This window comes from Panthera tigris, chromosome B2 (assembly GCF_018350195.1).
Source record: "Panthera tigris isolate Pti1 chromosome B2, P.tigris_Pti1_mat1.1, whole genome shotgun sequence".
Lineage (NCBI taxonomy): Eukaryota > Metazoa > Chordata > Mammalia > Carnivora > Felidae > Panthera > Panthera tigris.
Window position 1 is genome coordinate 44,165,492 of NC_056664.1, and position 21,956 is coordinate 44,187,447.

The following is a 21,956-nucleotide window of genomic DNA, read 5'->3' on the forward strand; positions in this document are numbered from 1 at the left end:
TGACGGGTTTTTTGATTTCCCTTCCATGGTAGGATTTTGAGGGCTTTTCATCCTGGTAGTTACTTGTACTCAAAATAGAAGTGCAAAAGAAATCAGGGGAAAGTGCCGAAATGTGCATATTTATGAGTAATACAACATTGTCTGTGTCACTTAGGCACTTACATAATTTCTATTGAAATGTCACCCAAGAGTTTTATTTATCCCTCCATACATTAGCCTTATTATATCAAGAGTAAATCAAAGCACAATATGCCATGTGAATAGCCCTGAAATTGCAATGCTTGATTTCTGAGCTCCATCCTCAGTTGAAACAGCACCTTTTATCCAGAATCTTCAAAATGACTTCCAAACATTTGAAATCAATTGAACTTTCCCTTATCACCTAGGACAGTGGTCCTCAAAGTGTGTTATCCAGATCAGCAGCATTAGCACCACTGGAAATTGGTTACAAATGCAAATTACTGAGCCCCTCCCTAGATATCCTAGATCAGGTACTCTAGAGGTGGGGCCGAGTATTCTGTGTTCTAAAATGCCCCCCACCTCCCCAGGTCATTCTGATGCTTGCCCCTGTTTGAAAGCCACTGGTCTAGGAGAACAGGCCTGTAGAAACACAGAGGAGTTAAATGACTAGAATATCGAATGGTCAGAGGAAGGAATAAGGTCACGGTCTTTTCACTTCTGTTTACTGTCTTTACTGCTGCTCACTGTCTTTGCTGCTTTCTGCTATGGTATTGCTTCCCAAATGGACCAAGGGCTATGACTTGCCTCCAAAACTGATGGGTCACTTTTGGACTCACAGACGTGCCTCTCTAGGGAAACAAGCCCAACATCAAGGCCATGTCTATTTAGCACAGGGAACAGGATCAAAATTGGTAAATTCACTGAGGAGCTCCTTAACACTATAAATGGTGGAAACACTGCTATTTGGTCCCCGTCTTGTGACACTGTGGCACATACATTAGACCCGGAAGTAAGGGAATTAAGGGGCTATCTTCTCAGTCTGGTTTCATGTAAGACCCCCGTTAAGATCAAGCCTAGGTGAGGAAATTAGCAGCTCATCTCTAGCAATTCAAACTAAGGGGTTAGAATTTATACCAAATTTGAAAGCCATGGTATTCAAAATTCCAAAAACACTTACCTGTTTTGGTAATGGGTCCAGAAGACTACAGTCATATTTATAAAGTATTAAAATAATACATATTTGAATCTGTAACAGAGCAAACCACCTGAAAGAATAATATGAAATTGTCAGTGAAAGATGCATAAATCTCTACCAACAGAGAATATTTAGAAAGCACACATACAGATTTCAGAGCAAGTATGTTCTTCCACACAATATGAACTTTAACCATCAGAAGGATAGAGTAAGGAAGAATTTATTCTTTTCTTTTATAATTCTGTCTACTGCAGAGGGTAGATGGGATTATTAAATTGCTTAAAAATGTAGGTAAAATGCTTAGCCAGTGAAAGCACTCAATTAATGAGGGCCAAGTCTCCTTCAAAGTTTTAGATCAGTGCTTCCCGCCATGGTGGCCATTAGCTACACGTGGCTATTTAAACATAAATAAATTAAATTTAAACAAAGTTAAACATTTCAGTTCCTCAGCTGCTCTAGCCATATTTCAGGTACTCAATAGCCATACGTGGCTACTGGCCTCCCTACTGGACAGCACATCTTTAGAACATTTTGCATGATCACAGAAAGTTCTACTGGACACTCTTGTCTGCTTTAGACTCTTTTTGTCCATGAGAAATTACTGCCTGGATGTTCTATAGGCATCTCAAATTCCCCATAACCACCAAATATGATTACTTTTGTGATTGTTCACTAAGATGTCTCCCAACTTTTTGATCATATACCCTATAATGAAATATTTGAGCATACCCTACAATATATTGATACTCATTTACTTATAAAGTATATACACATACTACTCTATTAGTTTGCTATATACTTTGTAAGACACATACAAATAGAAACTAAAAATATTGAGAGAAAGTATAAGTGGAATTCTGCTATTTTTTTTGTGCATCTCTGTGGGTTGTTCTCCTCAGGGTAGGCAATGCCTTTTAGGGGCCATAACTCTTAGTGAATACGATGAGTCCAACAGGTCAGAAAATTGGAAGTCATCACAGACTCACTCCCCTTCTTCACTCTCTATATCCAATTAGGCACTGAGTCCTTTTGTTTTATCTTCTAAATACTTCCCCAATCCCTCCGCTTCTTGTCTTATCTCCAGTCCCTCCACTATTCCCTCAGTGCAGTTCATCATGATTTGCCTCCTGGATTACCAGATTAGCTCAGCTTTCAGATCAATTTCGTTGCTTCCAATTTCACTTCCCTCCACTCTGTCCTTCACTTTACCACTGGAGTGAACTTCCTAAAACATAAATCTGTCACTATGTCCTCAGTGTACGTAAACACACACACAATCTGCCGATGCTTCCCATTTCCTTCCAATTGACAACAGAGAATACAGCCTTTGAAGATATGCCCCCACCTCTCTCCCCAGCCTCCTCCCCACTGATAGCTCCTCTTTGACACCCATGTTCTAGCCACCCCGTGTACCTGACAGTTCCCGAACGGTGACGCTCTCTTGCAAGCCCTTCCCCTGCCCAAGGCTCGGTCTCCTCTGGAGGCATTCTCTGACCACTTGCTTCTGAGATGAGATGCCCCCCTCCTCTCCACTTCTGTGGTCCCCTGTGCACATCTCAGCCACACCACCTATTGCACTGAATTGCAATTGCTTATCGAATTGCCATTTCTCTCCTAGAGGAGGAACTGTATTGTTGGGACTTAACAGTACAGAGCATACTATTGGTGCCTAATCACGTTACCTGAATGAATGAATGAATGAATGAATGAATGAGTGAGTGAATAGATGACGGAAAGGATGCCTTCCATAAAAGAGATTCAATTTCCTGCCCTTTTTAGCTCTCTTTCTCTGCATTTCGGTGGCACTTTACACATCCCTCCACCAATGTCCTTACCCTCCAATCCTACTATATCCTACCATGTTACAGTTAATGGTTTGTATGTCTGACTCCCCTTATAAACTTCAGTATTCACAAACAGTAGCAACCATGTTCTACTCATCTTGGAGTCCTCAATATTTGTTGATTGAGTGAATGAATGAATATGAATGACCTGATATTCACCTCAGGTAATTAGATTTGTTTCCTACTAGTATTCTTGAAACATCTCGAAACATTCTTGAAGCATCTTACTTCAAATGAAATCGGGAGTACTCCACATGTTGTTATAACCCACTTGGATGGCACATCACTTCTTCACAAATATTTGTGATGCGTATTTAACCCTACTTATTTATGAGTGCTAAAAATAATTTATTCTAAGAGACTATCAATGGCTATGAAATAGAACATACACAGTCTTTACTGCTTCAAATCAAAGAGCAATTCCAAGAAAAAGCAATTTTGCTAACCCATGTACAGGTTCAGAATTTCTCACAACTAAATTTCTGCCAGACTTCTAACGAATGGAACTTCTACTTCCGGCCATGTCCTGCCCTAAATAACTCAAAAAACTGAGCAAGATTCACAGTGTAGGATGAAAATTCCCAAGAGAAAAGGAATCAATGAGGTGAACTCTGCCAGAGAGTCTCCCGTTCTCTGTCCATGGCCGTTTCCAGGTCACGTGCAAGGAGGAGAAAGCCCACGCAGACTGGACAGTCTCACTAGATTAAAAAGACAAGAGATCAAAGTTCAGGGAAGCTAAAGAGACTGGAATTTGCAGGCAAGAATAAAAGAGAGGAGGGAGTTTCACAGAGAGAACAAGAATGCTTCAGAGAGCCACCTGGGGGTCTCCTGGAGTATTTGGTTGAGTACTAATCTCAGCATGTGTAAGAGGCAACTACTGAAGTGAAGATGAGAGATGAAAAAGAAAGCTAAGGAACAATAAGCTGAATAATGCCCAGGGCTCCCACAAGATATGGAAGTCTGTTCCCACATGCAAGAGTGAGGAGATCTTGTAACACATGGACAATTGAATAGGGTCTTTAAAGGTTATAGCCTTATGGGGCACCTGGGTGGCTCAGTTGGTTAAGCATCTGACTCTTGGTTTCGGCTCAGGTCATGATCTCACGGTTCACGAGTTCAAGTCCCGTGCGGGGCTCCACAATGACGATGCAGAGCCTGATTGGGATTCTCTCTCTCCTCTTCTCTCTCTGCCCTTCCCTGCTCTCTCTCTCAAAATAAAAAGAAATAATAAACTTAAAAAAATAAGGGTTATTGTTTTAATTAGAAGTGCATTATATTATCTTAAATTAAATGCCACTCCTGATTTTACCTTAACAAAGCTTAACAAGTCTTGAAAACTCATTTTTCTGAGCAACTTACTACATGCCACAGTAAAGCCTAAAACTAAAGAATACAATAAAATCTAGTATCCATGACACTTAAATTTTTTTTAATGTTTATTTATTTTTGAGAGACAGAGACAGAGAGAGAAAGAGAGAGAGAGAGCAAGAGTGGGGGAAGAGCAGACAGACAGGGAGACACAGAATCCGAAGCAGGCTCCAGGCTCTGAGCTGTCAGCACAGAGCCCAATGTGGGGCTCAAACCCAAGAACCGTTAGATCATGACCTGAGCCAAAGTTGGACGCTTAACCGACAGAGCCACCCAGGCAACTCCTAGTATCTATGACACTTAAAATTCATGTCTTGCATTTATTCAGAAATGGCCATGCCTAGAATAAACAGGGAAATATGAAACATGGGTGAGGGAAAAATCATTCAAAAGAAACAGACCCAGAAATGACAGATACTGTAGACAGCTAGTTAGATATATTCCGCATGTTCAAAAGGTAGAAGCACAATGAAGAAAGAAATGGAAGATAAAAAAAAAAAAATCAAACCTAACTTCTAGCAATGAAAATAAAGTATCTTAAGTGAAAATACACTGGATGGAATTAACAGAAGATAGGACACTACAAAAGAAAAGATCATGGAACTTAATAGAACACTGGGAAATATCCCAAATGAAGTACATAGATTAAAAAGGGACTGAAAAAAGAAATAAACAGAGTATCAGTGACCTGTAAAATACCATCACACAGTCTAACATATGTGTAATTTGGAGATACAGAGAAGTGGGCAGGAAAAATATTTGAAGAAATAGAAGCTGAAACATTTCCAGATTTGTTAAAACTGTTAGTTTACAGAGCTAAGAAGCACAATGAAGCGAAAGCAAAAGAAACATAAAGAAAACTATTCCAAGACAAATCAGAAGCAAATCGTTAAAAAAAACAGTGACAAAGAAAAAAGTCCTAAAAGCAGTCGGGGAGTGGGGAGACGGAAGGAAGGAAGGAAGGAAGGAAGGAAGGAAGGAAGGAAGGAAGGAAGGAAGGAAGAAAGAAGGTCACAGGTCACAACCTCTCATCAGAAATCATGAAAGCGGAAGACAACAGAACAACATCTTTGAGGGGTGTCTGGGTGGCTTAGTTGGTTAAGCCTCTGAATCTTGCTTTCGGCTCAGGTCATGATCTTACGCTTCGTGAATTCAAGCCCCGCATCGGGCTCTGATCTGACAGTGCAGAGCCTACCTGGGATTGTCTCTCTTTCTCCCTCTCTCTCTGCCCCTCCCCTGCTCACTCTCTATCTCTCTCTTAAAATAAATAAATAAACTTAAAAAAAGTTTAAAAAACAAGAACATCATCTTTGAAGAGTTGAAAGAAAAAAAAGTAAACATTGTTCTTTATAACAATACGCTGACTCTATTATGAGAGAAACTTGCCTTGATGATTTGGGGGTAAATATTTAATTTCCTCTTTATAGGTTTAAAGTATAGTATCTTGTGGGGAAAAAATGATGGTCTTTGAGACATATGTGAAATAGAGAAAGACAGAGAGATGTTGAAATGGCAGTCAATTATTGAGTAGAGAATTTAAAGGATAAACATGTGTACGTATCTTAAGACAGTTGTCCTGAGAGCCCCTGGTGTTATTCTACACTCAGACTTTGAGAAAGGTACTCATGGAGGAAGGGAGATGGGTCTTTGAGTGAAATCGACACCCCAGGCGCAGGATGAGGTGAAGAGGACAGTGACCACTCTGATTATTTTGCAATAGACAAGCACAGCCTGTGTGCAAGGGCCAACGGTAGGAATGGGGGATTTCCTGGGCTATGGGAAAAGAAATATTTTAGATCCATTTTTTTTATCTTTCCCTGACTATCCCACAGGCATACCTTGTTTTGTTGCATTTCACGGATACTGCCTTTTGTACAACCTGAAAGGTGGTGGCAGTCCTGCCTTGAGCAAGTCCTTCGGCGCCATTTTCCAAGGCCATGTGCTCACTTTGTGTCTCTGCGTCACATTTTGGCAATTTGCACAAAATTTAAAACTTTTGCACTATTATTATGCTTAGTACGGTGGTCTGTGATCAGTAATTACTACTCACTCCAAGTTCAGATTAGCTTACAGTTAGGATTTTTTTTTTCTCTAGCAATAAGGTATTTTTAAGGTTAGGTATGTGCATTTTTGAGACATAATGCTACTCCACACTTAATGGGCTACGGTGTAGCATAGAAGCGTAACTTTTATATGCGCTGGGAAACCAAAAATTTCATTTGACTCACTTTAGTGCGATATTAGCTTTGTTGCAATGGTCTGGAATCAACTGTGTCATTTTTTAAAAAACATCAGTCAAGCGTGATGCATCTTTATGGCCCTGTGTGACACCGCTATGAAGAACAAAGAGACGATAAAATGTCAGGAAGCATGAAGAGCCTCACTTTCCTCTCTCTCCTGGAGACAGGGTCACACAAACAGCGTCTCATCTACCATGAGAAGCTGAGAGTCTAGTAGACATCACAGGACACTACGGGTCAGATTTGGAAGGGACACCTGGGGTGTGGATATACACTACTTGCTTTTCCTCCTTACTCTTCCTGGAAGGGAGGGACATTTATGGGACCAGTGAACAGGCACTGAGGTTACATACTAAGAGTTCTGACGATAACATGAGATCTCCATTCATTCATCCATTCAATGTGCACTGTCTTTATGTGCTTTATGCTCTTCTAAGTGCTGAAGTTACAGCAGTAAACAAACAAAAACACCATTCACACTTTTCATAAGAATGCTTAAATTCTAGAAGAGAGGTAGTAAGCAGGCAGCACATAAACAAGCAATGCATATATCAACCATGAGAATAAGTACTACAGTAACAAATAAGACAAGATAAAGGGAAAGGGAATGTGGCGTGGGCTAAAATATTTCGGATGAGGAAGTCCTCTCTGATGAGGGGACATTTCAGTAGACATTGGAATGATGTAAGAGGGTGCAACATATGAATATCCGGGCACAGAATTCCACACAGAGGGAACAGAAAGTGCAAAAATCCAGAGGAAGGAGAATGAGGAAAAAAGAAGAGGCTAGTGTTGCTAGAGATGAGCAAGAAAAGGGGAATGTCAGAGAGACCCCCCAGGCAAGTAGAGAGCCCGTGGGGGCCTGCTGAAGACTACATCTCATTCTGTGAGATGGGAAACCATTGAATAGCTCTGAGCAAATGTGACTTAAGTTTCAAAAGAATCATTCTGGCTGCTACATGGAGAACAGAACATATCGTGATGTAAATGGAAGCCAGAAGACTGGTTGAGGAAGCCATTAGGATTTTCCAGACAATAGAAAGTAGGGCCTTGGACCAGGATGGTAGAAATAGCCATGAGCCACACAGAACAGGTGAACACAAAGGAAGGGAAGCAAAAATAACAGGAAAACAGGGAGGGGGACAAAACATAAGAGAGTCTTCAATATGGAGAACAAGCAGAGGGTTACGGGAGGGGTGGTGGGAGGGGGGACGGGCTACATGGGTCCGGGGCACTAAGGGATCTACTCCTGAAATCATTGTTGCACTAGATGCTAACTTGGATGTAAATTAAATAAGTAAAAATAAAAATAATAAATAATAAGTTAAGAAAAAGAAATAGTCATGAGCCAGAGTGAGAGACCGGATATACTCTGCACAGTGGGCTGACGGTTTGCCTTCTGGATGCGGAAGACTGAGCCAAGAATGAGTTCTGACCTGAGGAAATGAGTTTCTGACCTGAGGAAATGCAAGAATACAGTCGCTATTTACCTCAGCCACGGAAAGGACGAAAGGAGGAGCAGGGTGGGGAGCTATCGCCTGGAACTCGGTTCTGGAACTGCTAAGCTTAGCTTGCTGTGCACCAGTGGCCTGGAGACATCACTGCAGATGCTGAGTGGAGGCTGAGTAAATGGGCCTGACGTTTAGGAGGGATTCAGTCAGGACTGGAGCCATAAGGGATATAAATACAGAGTCTTCATTATTCAGACGATTATTTAAAGCTGTGGGACAGGATGTGATCACTTAGGAAGTAAGTTAAATAGGAAACAAAACAAAACAAAACAAAACCAACTGGCAATCCGACGAGACCGTGCTGGGGACATTCCAAAATTTGGAAGTCAGGAAGGTGAGGGAGAGGAGCAAAGGACACTGGTAAGGAGGAGCCAAAGGGGTAGAATAACAAAAAGAGAGCGGTATCTCTAAATCCCCATGAAGTATTTCATGGAGGGCACGAGCCCCGGATCAAATGGAAAACGTGGCAAGGAGCGCCAACATGTGAAATCAGTCACCAAGTTCCCAGCTACTAAAACGACCAACTCTTCTCAGTACTTAGCGCCCTTCCTGGAAGTAAATTAGATGAGATCACTTCTTCAGATAACTAAGCTGACACTTTGTGTCAGTGGAATAAGCAGTGACTTCCCGGATACTCAGTGTGCTCACCTGGCAAAATACTGGCTAATTTTGCATCTGTGAATTACAAAACAGTTTGGTAGGTTCCACTTTATCCAGATGGTCCTATTTTCTCCTAACTCTGGCTTTGGCACTTCTCTAACGTTACTTTGCTATAGACCGCGCACTTCTCCGAGCTCGGCTCCCTGGCATAAAGGACCTTGGCACTCTGTCCAGTCCTTGGAGGAGAGGCACTGTAGCAGCATGAGGACAAAATAACCACTTGGGAGGGCAGGGTGGCAGGCGCTCCAGTGGAGAAGGCACTCTGGCCAGAAGGACAACCTGTTCCCAGGCACTGTCTCACAAGGGGCCCTGGAACATCTAGGGCCCCGTGACTGCTTCACACCCTGCCCCGCAGAAGGTGAGGTGATGAGAGACGAAACTGGCAGAGTGGGAGGAGTCCGTGGAGGGTTTGAATGACAGTGTCGGGTCTTTGATCCTGAAAAGTGCTACAGACCCAGGGAATAGGTTGTGCTTATTGAAAACTTATACCTATGTGTGAAAATGACATTCCCTTAAGCATTATTACACACAGAAGACCCTCCACGCGGACTTCCTCTATCACACAGATGAGAATGCAAACAATGTTCACAAGCTATTTAGGAGTAAACATGTTAGGGGCACCTGGGTGGCTCAGTTGGTTAAGCATCTGACTTTGGCTCAGGTCATGATCTCATGGTTCGTGGGTTCGAGCCCCGTGTCAGACTCCTGGTTGGTAACACAGAACCTGCTTTGGATCCTCTGTCCCCTTCTCCCTCTGCCCCTCTCCCACTCATTCTCTCTCTCTCTCCTCTCTCTCAAAGTAGATACACATTTTTTAAAAAAGAGTAAACATGTTAGAAATACTACGCATACTTTGATTAGAAATAATTAGAGAGAATATTCACCAATTCATTAGAAGAGCTTCCCACTATAATCTGTAAGGCATTTCCTTAACAAACTTTAGTCCCTGCAATGTTCCTTAAAATCATAAAGCTACACTTCCCTTAAGGTAAAATTACAGTTGGGGCTTTTGACCAACTTCATACTGTGCATTAGAGAGGCTTTAATATTTTTCTTCTTTTATCTTTGAGTGTTAAGTTAGTTATTAAGTTCGTATTAGTTATTAGAAGAGCATAAATATTAACATATTTCATACTAGTTCTAACCATTTTGACTGATATCCTAGCTAAAGGAAAGGTAAGATGCATTAATAATACAGATAATAAATAATATGTGCTAAAAATAGTTTTCTCCAAATCCAAATATTTGAATATTATAGCAAAATTACCTCAGCTATTCACTAAATACAGTCATTTTTTATGCAATTGCAAAAAATAGTGTTTTCTAGCCTTTACCATGTCATTGAATTTTGTTTGAGGCCTGAGATGTCCGAGACTGACACACACATACCTATGACATTAAAGGCTTTTTATGTCACAGAAAATGGGCTTCCTAAAGTATTTTTAACAGAAGCAAGCTGAGCTATGTTCACGTTAGGGTTGTTTTTGTAATGCTCCTGTGTCAAAACAATGAAGATAATGAGGCATATTATTTATAACAGATTTATTTTTCACACTTACGAGAACCACATAACACATCTACAAATAAAGCTCGTTAAAATATAAACATACTGAAAATTCCTTAAATACGTAGTGCTCGTGTGTCTCCCCCGTTGGTAGATAAATGTTCAAGGAGCACCATACAGACATGGAGAGCACGGAGTCTGACAAAACACACGCCACCTCGCAGACCTCACACTAGTAATGCACGTGGAGAGATGCAAAGGGTGACAATATGAGGCCAAGACAGAGACCAAAGGGCTATGGACATTTGGAGCCTGGAGAGAGCCCTGTGGTCTGGAGCAATCAACAGGAACTTCTGTGGAGGTCAAATTTGAGCTAGACCTTGATGGAAGGCAATGGGGCTCTATGGAAGTAGGCCCTCACCTGGAGTCAGGGCATTCCAGACCCAGCGAGTGCAGGAACAAGCGAAGGAATGGGCATTGCAGTTGGGGGCGGCTGGTAGCCCCTTTGGGGAGGGCACTGCCAGATGTTCAGAAAGATGCAATCGGCCTAGAACTCCAGGCTCTCCGTGACGCTCTGTAGGTGACGTCACCAGAGTCTTAACGAGAGTGACCAACTGAGATGATTATTTGAGGAAAAGCAATCCGCACGCAGTAAGACGGGTTGAAAGAAGAGATGATAGAACCTGGGAGAAGGGTTAAGGAAACTGCAATGTCACCTGCTGGTGAGGCATGAAGACCTGGTTTGGGGGGTGGGGGGGACGGGGGGCGTGGAAGGCCAAAAAGAGGGAAGAGCAAAGGGTCACTCCGGAAGGCCAGGGGTCTAGAGCAGCCCTTCGTCAAAAAGAAACAGGGAGTACTCAAGGAATGATAAGATTACGGGAAATGAATGATCTTGGTTTTAGATGTCTTGATGTTGAGATCGCCTCCCTCTCTTGCTTTTGGAAGGAAAATCTCTTGCTTTTTTTTTTTTTTTTTTCCTACCAGAAGAGTCACTGCGGGCAATGCCAGCATGGGCTGGAAACCTGCCATGGTTGCCAGGGGCAGGGGCTCTGAAGTATATTCCTAGTTGCTACCAGCTGCGGCTTATGAAAATAGAATGATCTCGCCCTGGAATTCAGAGAAGGCAGCAGACAGACATACTTTCACAGGCATCCTCCACGGAAGCATGGTTATTCAAGTTAAAGGGGAAGTACTGTCCCCACAACCTCATCCGCCCAAGAGATCTTTCAGGAAAATGAAATCAATTTGGCGGCAGGAGGCAAAGCAATCTGACCCAGCGGTTGTCAAACGTTAGCCTGTGTCAGAATCCCCTGGAAAGCTTGTTAAAACACAGATCGCTGGGCCCCGCTCTGGAAGTTTCCCATTCGGGGAGGTCTGGGGAAGGGCCCAAGAATTTGCATTTTTTGCAAGTTTCCAGGTAATGTTCCCACCGGTGGTCCGGGAATCACACTTTAAGAATCACTGATCTAGAGGAATTTGATGAGGAGAAAGGGAAAAGACTATGTTAGAAGATGTATTTTATCATCCTTTTTTAGTTGTAGTACTACAATCACAATGATAAAGATTATCTCAGGTATACATACGGGAAGCTCTACGGTTAGGGCACCGGACTCTTGATTGGGGGTGATGGTGAGGGCAGAATGTGTGGAGTGAGCAGGTAGACACTTACATTAAATAAGAATAAGGTGGGAAGGGAAGAGTGGGAACAGGGTAAGTGGGAGAGAAGGACAAGAAAAAAGCCTATGGAAAAGGGAAGAGAATGGGAGCTATTTAATAGGGGAAGAGGAGGTGAGACAGCAGATAAGAAAACAAACAGGGACAGGATGGGAAAAACCTCTGCCCTTCCTCTAACTTGAGAGATTGTCTTCTGTTTCATCAAAGCCGGAGGGCACTCTCCAGAGGTCACTTTGAGGTGCTACCCATGACCCTGCCGCTACCCCTCCTAGTGACGGAACTCTCCTATGGATGCAATATGAGCGAGAAAGTTGGATACAACTTTGAACCTTCCTATTCAAGCAAAGGGCACAGGAATAGTACCGACTTCCGTAAGACTAAGTATGCACCAAATAGAAGTGATCTCATGGTATATTTTATTTTATTTTTTAATGTTTATTTTTGAGAGAGAGAGAGAGAGAGAGCATGAGCAGGGAGGTGCAGAGAGAAAGAGGGGGACAGAGGATCCAAAGCCGGCTCCACGCTGACAGCAGAAAAGCTGGATGTGGGGCTCGAACCCATGAACAGTGAGATCATGACCTGAGCCAAGTCGGACAATCAGCTGACTGAGCCACCCTCATGGTATATTTTAAATTCCAGACCTTCCAGAAAAAATTGAAGATGAGACACTTGCTTTTGTTTTGTGATGCACCCACAGTAAATGGGTACATCACCCCTCTGCAAAAGCCCATGCTATTTAGAAAGCAATTCATGGATACGGTCAGAGCACGTTAATACAATATTTCACAGAGTTCAACAAACCTTGGAAGCACACGTTTGCTTTTAAGGAAATTATGTTACTTAGGGTGCTTTGGGTCGTAAGTGACAGAAAACCACATCAGACTGGTTTCCATACCAAAGGGAATGCATTGCTTTGTGTGCCTGAAAAACTAGAGCTGGCTGGCCTCGGGCAGAGAGGGCCCAGCAGCTCAGTGATGTTCCCAGAAAGCCAGTTTGCCCCTGCTGCTCTGCCCTGTGGTACCAACTTTATCCTAACACTGTCTGCTTTTATTGTCTCCGAATGGCTAACAACAACTTGGGGGGCCAAGTGCTTCTTTATTCACATCCTACAGGGAATGATTATTTTTGACCCAGAAGTCTCAACGGAAACCCTCGTAGTTCCTCGCACTGCTTAAAACATACGCCAACACTGAAACCAGTCACCATGGGAAGGGAACTGGGGGACAGGGATGGTATTTGCACATGGGCTTAGGGAACCATGCTCCACTGTTATGGAGCTGGGGGGATGGAATCTGCACCCCAGAATCCCATGGACCCCCGAAAGAAAATGAGGGAGGGGAAGAAAGGAGAAGGCGTTAGATGATAGGGAGGCAGTAACCGACAAGCAGTATGGTGACCCGGCACAGTTTTAATTCAGTTCTCACTTCCTTGCAATTAAACCCTCCTTCGGAACAGGAGACATCTCTCCTGTTCAAGAGTAGTCACTGAGTTTGATGAGTGGAGAAAGATCAAAAAAATGGGGAGAGTGGTGGAAGATACCCAGCCTGGAGTGCTCTTTCTTTCTCTCCACAGATACAAATCCCGTGCAGGTTTTCTGTGCACCACAGAGGGGCTGGAGATCTACTTTGTAAATAAAAGGAAAAGAGGGTCTTTGCTATAATTTTTGCCCAGAAACGAACATGCTATATTTCGGAAGCACTTTGGCTTAAGGATCAAAAGTCAGTCCTGAATTTCTTCTTCTGTTCTTGACAGTCTTAAATCTTAGCCTCATAATGAAGTGTCAGAACAAGGTGGCTGGGAAAGCAATGACTACAATTTTGCCAGTGGTTTCTGGGCTCCTTTCAGCGAGTCACTGCTCCTCAGTAAAGCAGTAAGAAGAGAGATACATGGCTAAAAATTAATAAAGGAGTCTGGCAGCCTGACTCAGTCTTGGAATTAACCACATCCACCCTTCCCACCCTCACTCCTAACCCTTTTTATATGCCCTCCAGGACGTGTGCCCACAATAAGGAAAATGTTAGGAAACAATTATATAAGCAAATATAGTTTTTTCAGTTCTACTTGACAACCAGAGTTGAGGGGATGCGTTTGTTTATGTAACAAATGCCTCGGAATAAATTGAATTTGCAAGGTCTCACGAAATCCATAGGGATTTGAGTTTCCTCGCTCTTCAAAGCAATCAGCTCTTTCTAAGTATAAAAGGGAGAAAAGCTACTTACAGTACTTTGCAGCATACTGCAAAGATATTTTACTGAATAAGGCACAATTATTAAGATTATATTACCTTGAAAACAAACATATAGAAACAACTGTACACAGGGCTTAAAATCCCAACATACAGGTACATTACATTACATTATATTACATTACATTCCTACGAACTTTCTCTATACTGTTTATTGCTTATTACCATCTAGTCCATACAGCCTTTTCCAATCCCCCTCTTCGAAATTCCTACGGCAGTTACTACGTATACGTGTCATCTGGCATTTCTCACGGGTCATCTGACACTGTTAAGTAGGGCTTGTTTTTCATGTTGCTAGGGTCTCATCTCCCCAGCTATATTATAAGCAACTCAGGAAAGTTATGTGTCTTCGAATTTCCCCAGCGGTTCATGAAGTGACTTGAGTTAGACTATAAGTTCCTTGAGGGAAGGGACTTCATCCCTCATTTTGTTTTCCAAGGTAACTCCTAGAACGCTATCCTGGCATACAACATAGACTCCATAAATACTCCCTGAATGAAAGAATAAACATACTAATATTAGGTGCTCCGTAAATACCTGTTAGGTTGAATACTGCCACTACTAATCTACTACCAGCTGGATCTATGTTTGAATTAATTTTCCGATCACCGTGTGACTTTCTTTAGTAATTCAAGACAAGTCCATGACTTTGTAGGCCAGTACTGCCCCAGGATATAGGAAGGACCCAAACACGCACACACACAAAATAGAGATCGTAGTTGCTATTCCTGAGGACTCCACGCTTCATTTTTACTTCTCAAGTATTGTAGATTTACTCTTACTACAGCCTCTTCTTCTCCAAGCAAGCTTTTGTAAGTGAGGGGTCTTGCCAAAGATCAGGGCTATTGTTTTACAACTGGGATGTGACCCAGATCAATGAGCACTGGGATGCAGCCAGCCAGGCATCCTCGCGCAGGGATGGGAAGCAAGAGAAATGGGGGCTGTTGGCTTGCAAGGGGGTGGGGGATGTGGAGGGGGGTGCAGTACAGCAAGCACATCCCTTTGTGCTGAGGTCACAGCTCTCAGAGATAGCCACGCCACACTGGAAATCCCCTGTTCTCTTCCTTTATTTCAATTCATAGCTTCAGAGGAGAATGTCCGCTGTAAGGCAACTCCTCATTCTGCACACTGCCATTGCCGAAGAAGCCTGACAGTTCATGTTGCTTCCTCCTGTTTGTTTTTCTGTACCACCAGACTTCTCCAGCAATAGAATTACTGGGAAGAGTTCCCTTCCTGCCAGTACCCAGGAGCTTCCTAGCTACCAGGAAGTGCCCAGCAAGGGGTTCTTCCGGCAAATGTATTTTCAGAATTCCCACTCTGCAGAGCCGGAACAATATTCTTCCATCCTGACTTCTGGTTGGCAGCTGACAGCAGTACCGGCTACTTATTTTGCAAACTCAGCAAAACCTTCTGTGTCCACTAATGAGAGGGCTTCTCACACCGCCTCGGTGGCCTGAACTCTAAGGGATGACAGCTGCGAGGCCACAAGGCTATGTGTTCATGATCAACTGTGGTCGTCGGCTACTTGAAAGGCAATTTTCTCTGACTCACAAAGTATTTGGTACACGAGAAAATAAGTTGGCTCTTGGTACACAAATTTAGAATGGGTGCAATTTTCTGAGGATTATGCTAAGGATCTGCGGGATTAAATTTCTAGTAGAGAGATCCATCTTGGTATAAAACTGTCCAAATGAAGTCATTCACTTTCTTGGAAAATCTTCTGTTTTGTTTGTCTTTAAAGACAGAATGTTTCTGGGGTTGGCTATGTAAAATACGTGATGGAAAAGTTAAGGACTTATAAAAGCAGAAACAATAGAAAAATGAGACTATGGAGGTTCTATTTATTGTTACATGTATTCAACATTCATATTTCTCCCACAGATTTTGGTTATATGATACATATTTTGCCACACCTCAGACTAAAAAGGTTTCAAAGGAAAATGTAACATCTTGTCCTCATACTTGATCCTGCACCTGATTTCTCTATTTTCACCATCTCTTTCAGCCGCCTAGATTCAAGCCACAGTCCTCGAATCCTTCCCCTTGACTGATCCCGTTTCTTTTTTTTTTTTTTTAATTTTTTTTTTTAACGTTTATTTATTTTTGAGACAGAGAGAGACAGAGCATGAACGGGGGAGGGTCAGAGAGAGGGAGACACAGAATCCAAAACAGGCTCCAGGCTCCGAGCTGTCAGCACAGAGTCCGACGTGGGGCTCAAACTCACGGACCGTGAGATCATGACCTGAGCCGAAGTCGGCCGCTTAACCGACTGAGCCACCCAGGCGCCCCGACTGATCCCGTTTCTAATTAGTTTCCAAAATCTGGTAGATTCTACCACTCCAAGTCTCTCACATGGAATATAGCATAATTATATAACCTAAGCCATGCCCCACTCTAATCCATTCTATACAAAACCTTTTAACACTTCATTAGTGCCTTGTGAGCTGTGTACCAACCTCTCAACCGGGTATTAAGGGGCCTCCCCAATTGGGCCAATGTGTGTATTGAGTCTTTCTTCCCACCACTACCTGTAGTCTGATCTTAATAACAGTGAAACCATAAACCCTTCAACTACATACCCTTGTCCTTAATGACCCTTTGGTCACTCTATTTTCTCAGTCTAGACGTTCACCTAACCCTTCAAAGGCCACTTTCCCCAGGAAATCTAAGATCATTCTGACCAGATACACCCTTTCTCTCAAATCTCCACAGTGTGGTGTTTGGGCATTTCTTACCCTGCATTCCTTGTAGTTATTTATGAACTCAATATCCTCCTTGCCTTCTCCTAGATAATCATCTCCTGAGGGCTGAGAACATGGCTTATTCTTGATTGAAGCTCCTGCAATACCCAGGGCACTGCCTTGCATAGAGGAAGAGCTCAGTACATTAAAAATGTATAGTTTCTGTACAAATAAGATACTTCTAACTAAGCTGAAATGTCATGGTCTCCTCTATCGTACCATTACTGTCAACCTCCAGCAAATGTCTGTCAGCCCCAAAAGATATCACAATAATTTCATAACAGCCTTTCTTAGAAAACAGTAATCATCAGTTAATCCTTGACCACTGGCTAATACTACATGCTTCACTGCAGGGCATTTTAGTCCCTGGTTTAAAACATTTCCAGCTCAATTTAAAAGATGGTTATATGGTAGCAGATGGCAGTTACATTGGTGGTGAGCACAGCATAACGTATAGAGAAGTTGAATCACTGTGTGCTACGCCTGAGACGAATGTAATGTTTTGTGTCAACTATACTGAAAAAATGTAAAACAAAACGAAACAAAACAAAAGCCCCCCAAGATCAATAAATAGTTCAAAATAAACTTCTGTAATAAAAGATAGTTATTAAGAAACTCTTTCGTCGTCATTGGGAATATATGTAAAGGGACCTGAAAAAAGTAACACCTATTGTTTTTAGAAGACCTACTCTGGGTGCACTGATAGTTAGTAGGTGACAAAGCAATAGCTGGGTTACAGGTGTTAAGAACCGCTTCTCCATAGGGGCGCCTAGGTGGCTCAGTCAGTTGAGCGCCCAGGTCTTGATTTCGGCTCAGGTCATGATCCCAGGGTCATGGGATTGAGCTCACATGTCAGGCTCAGCACTGAGTGTGGAGCCTGCTTAAGATTCTCTGCCCCCCACCCCCACACACCTGTGTGCACGTTCCCACCAAAAAAGAAAAAAATGCTTCTCTAAAGTGAAAGTAATATGAAAAGTCAGGATGAACATAGAGGTTTTCCTTGATAATGTTTGCTTATTATACTGTGCTCCTAAAGGATCTGCACTCAGTTACAATGTTAGACTTTGGAGTTTCTTGATGTGTAAATCAGCATGCTTTCAGCTGTCAACAATGAAACCTTCAACTCAAACTGCTCTAAAAAATAATGTTTATGTCTATATCCATATATATATATGTATATATATATACCCATATATATATATACCCATATATATATATACCCATATATATATACCCACATATATATGTATATATATATACCCATGTATATATATATACCCATATATATATACCCATATATATATGGATATAGACATAAACATTATTACATATATGTACATATATTACATATATTATATATATGTACATATATTACATATATTATATATGTACATATACATGTACATATATTATTATATATATACATATATACACCTATATATATATACCCATATATATGTATATATACATATACCTATATATATATATATATACATACACATATTCAATGGGAAAGGACAAAGGGGGGGCCTCTATCCCAGCTATGGAAGAAAAGTCTCTCCTTTAGGTCTGATCGATGAGTTTAGGTCAACTACCTACTCCAGGACAAATCGTTGCTCCAGGGAAACACTAGGCACCAATTTGCTTACCCTTAGACTCCTAGAATGACTTTTTAAAAGGAAGATACTGGGGCACCTGGGTGACTCAGTCAGTTAAGTGTCCGACTTCAGCTCAGGTCATGATCTCACAGTCCGCCAGTTCAAGCCCCACATCGGGCTCTGTGCTGACAGCTCAGAGCCTGGAACCTGCTTCAGATTCTGTGTCTCCCTCTCTCTGTTCCTTCCCCACTCACTCTCTCTCTCTCTCTCTCTCTCTCTCTCAAAAATAAATAAAGATTACACTGTCTCTCTCTCTCAAAAATAAAGATTAAAATAAATTAAAATAAATGAGTAAAAATGAAGACAGAATTTCCATGGTTGGCTAAGACTATTTAAAACCATTTTGGGGGAAATATGAATTACTAAAAGCTTACTGATGCTATCAACCATAAAACAAAAGAGGGGTAGAATGCATGCTGTGGAGTAAGTCATAATTATAGATATGGATTAGCATTCCTGCTCAAACAACGAAAACAATTGACTTCTTAAATTTAAAAACTACAACTTTTGTGATATAACGACTTTTAAAGGATTTGTACATTCACTGAGTGAGACTTGGTTACAAACAGATACTAATATTTCTCCAACAGAATCGTCCCTGGTGAAGAAATGGGACCTATTTCAGGTAGAGTGTAAGTTTTATGAAGTTAGGGACTAAGTCCATGTTCCTCAGTGCTCTATCGTAATGAACAGAAGGCCTGGCCCAGGCAAGGTGTTCAAAACAGCTTCTGATCACATAAATAAACATAAAATAACTTTCATTAAGTGCTGGACACTTGCACTAGAACACAACATCGCAGTGAGCATCGCAGTCCTGGGGACCAGATTAATTTAACTCTGAAAGGATCCAGAAGAAAGATTTCCTAGAACCAAACTGCCCCAACAAACAGAAACCATTTAGTAAGGTGCCGCTCTGCTCCAAGCTACGGATGGTCTGTAACCCCAGCACAGGCCCATGAGAACGTTGTAAAGAAATAGTATACTTCAGACTTAATTTTCTAAAAGGTAGAACTCAAGCAACTTCGAATGCATCCTCATAGGAAAGCTGAACATTTGAAACCTAAACCCTGCTTTCATCATGCAGCTGCGACTGTCATATTTGGTTTTGATGAAGTCTCCCATCAGAAGCCACCGTAGACATTCCCACAAGGACATCGTGCAATCCGACCAGCCAACCAAACAAAATGTGGTCTCCCGGATCTCCCTGTAGTTTGGTAATAAAGAAAAGGGAGATTAAGCCAAAGATGTCCCCCCCACCTCCGAGCCATCGTGTCTCTGCAGACTTTCTGGATAAATGTGGCCCAGCTGTCTCACTGACCTCCCAGGACACTGGTACTTCCCGCTTCCAAATGCCATGAACCCGTCCAAGAAAGCATTCTTCTCTAAATTTGCCTTTTTCCAACGTTCCTGTGGGAAGAAATCATTTTTTTTTTCCAAATCAGTCTTATATAAATAAGCTTAACTTTATTTCTCTAGGCTAAAAATGACTTTGTACAGCTAATCCTTGCATATAAAGTTGCAGGGCTGTTGGTAATTTTTTTTCCAACCTGTTATTCATATCAGGCACAATTGTGTTTTTGGAATGTGAACTAATAAATAAAAAGGTTTAAAAAGAATTTTGTTAAGTGGTAAACGTAAATGATAATGTAAATCAACCACAGAACTGACCTCAGAAAAGGAAGACTATTTATAATAAGATCTCAGGCTCCATCACAAAATTGTCCTTGGTAATAAATCTAGTAAGTTACTGGCCGCCCTGCCTATTGGAAGGAGCTTGGGATGTGGAATGAATACATCTGGATGCCATTTTTTTTTTAATTTGTACCTAAAGACAGAGGATGGACTAAATGACCTCTTAAGATTCTGCTTAGCCTTGTAACCCCCCAATTTTAAGAAACAGCAGAGAACAGCTTTAATTTGTCTTGTTTCGTTTGTTTTTAGTACTCCTTGGAAACTAACAACAGGAGCAATTGCCTGATGAATATAAAATAAGTCTTCTTTCAGAACCAGACATATTCACTTTAACATACTTTGCTGGTTTCAGATCATTTATTTTCAAGTTGGTGAAGCTTATTTCAAAAACCTTGCTATCTCATTTGTGTTATACCCATCCATATTACAAGTCTGATTTTTACTCTGTTGTCGACTTGGTTAGACCACAGAGAGAAATAGGTCTGCTAAATGACACAGTTGTAGTTAATCTATGAATTCATATTCCCACCATAAAGGAAATTAAAATCAAAGGGTAATGCATTTTGAAAGAGAGGACTTACAGGTTTGAACACTTCAGGTTCAGGAAAGTATTTTGGATTTCTATGCAGCCAAAATGGAGACAACATCAACAAGTCACCGGAAGGAACAGTGTAATTCTATAATAGAAAAATCAGTTTCAAGTTATTTTTGGAAATCTGCTTTAAAGAGAGTTTGGGTCATTAAAAATAATGCTCCAACTATATTGTAGAGAAGACATATACATTTTATAAATCAATGGCGAGAAAATCTAATTCTTTCCTGGAAGGATCGTTTCTGTTTTCCAACTTAAGCAATGACTACATTCTAATTCTGATGATTAGTTACATGTGCATACACATTTGGTTACATGGGGGAAATATATTAGATAAATGTGAAGATTTTAGATACTAGTATATGTCTGATGTAATGCAGCTTTGGACGTTTGATACTGGGGTTGGTAGCAAGTGCTTTTGATGGGAACCACAGTGAATCCCCAGGTCGCGGAATAGAAAAATCTAACTCTGAGACAGGACAGTGGCCATAACAGCACTGAGGGTGGGAACAGTGGGTGTCTCCTATCCCCGGGGACATTGATGACAGTGTCAGGGCAGAGGCAGTGGAGTCTCTCTCTCTCTCTCTCACTCACTCTCTCTCTCTTTTTCCTCTCCAGAAACAGCTATTAGGGCAGAAATAATATGAAGAATATGAAGACAACTGGTTAGGAAGACACGGGACACTGAGTGCTGTGTGTTTCTTGATTGGTTTGGTGTTTGGGAACGCTGTGGCTGTGGGACTGAGGTTAAGCAGTGCGTTTCTGAATTATCCTTCCCTATGTTATCATAGGTTTTCTAATATATAAACTATACTAAGAACTAAAAACCATGTCATAAAATCACCCTGACTTCATCACGTTCAGGAACCATAGGACAAAGGGCTCTCCCATGGTGTGTAACCAGTAGATAGCTATCAACTTTCCTAAGGCACATTCTGTTAGTAACTCCCATCGCCAATCATTGGAAGTCATATCTATTTAACCCTGCGTAAGTTTGAAATGTCCTCAAGATATTCACAAAAACACTTATCTTCTGCTTCTAGAATATGAGCACGTTACAATTACAAATAT

At 41.6% G+C, this 21,956-nt stretch overlaps 1 protein-coding gene across 2 annotated transcripts in view; it reads right to left on the reverse strand.

Moving 5' to 3' along the window:
* The window catches only part of LOC102970914 (24-hydroxycholesterol 7-alpha-hydroxylase), a 93,627-nt gene that overhangs the window by 2,475 nt on the left and 69,196 nt on the right, over positions 1–21,956 (reverse strand). For both annotated transcript variants that reach the window (XM_042986501.1, XM_007085109.3), the window contains 3 exons: positions 20,875–20,970; positions 19,920–20,008; positions 1,139–1,226 (listed from right to left, as the gene is read on the reverse strand). In XM_042986501.1, coding sequence (XP_042842435.1) covers positions 1,139–1,226; positions 19,920–20,008; positions 20,875–20,970 — 273 coding nt within the window. The remainder of the gene's footprint in view (positions 1–1,138; positions 1,227–19,919; positions 20,009–20,874; positions 20,971–21,956) is intronic.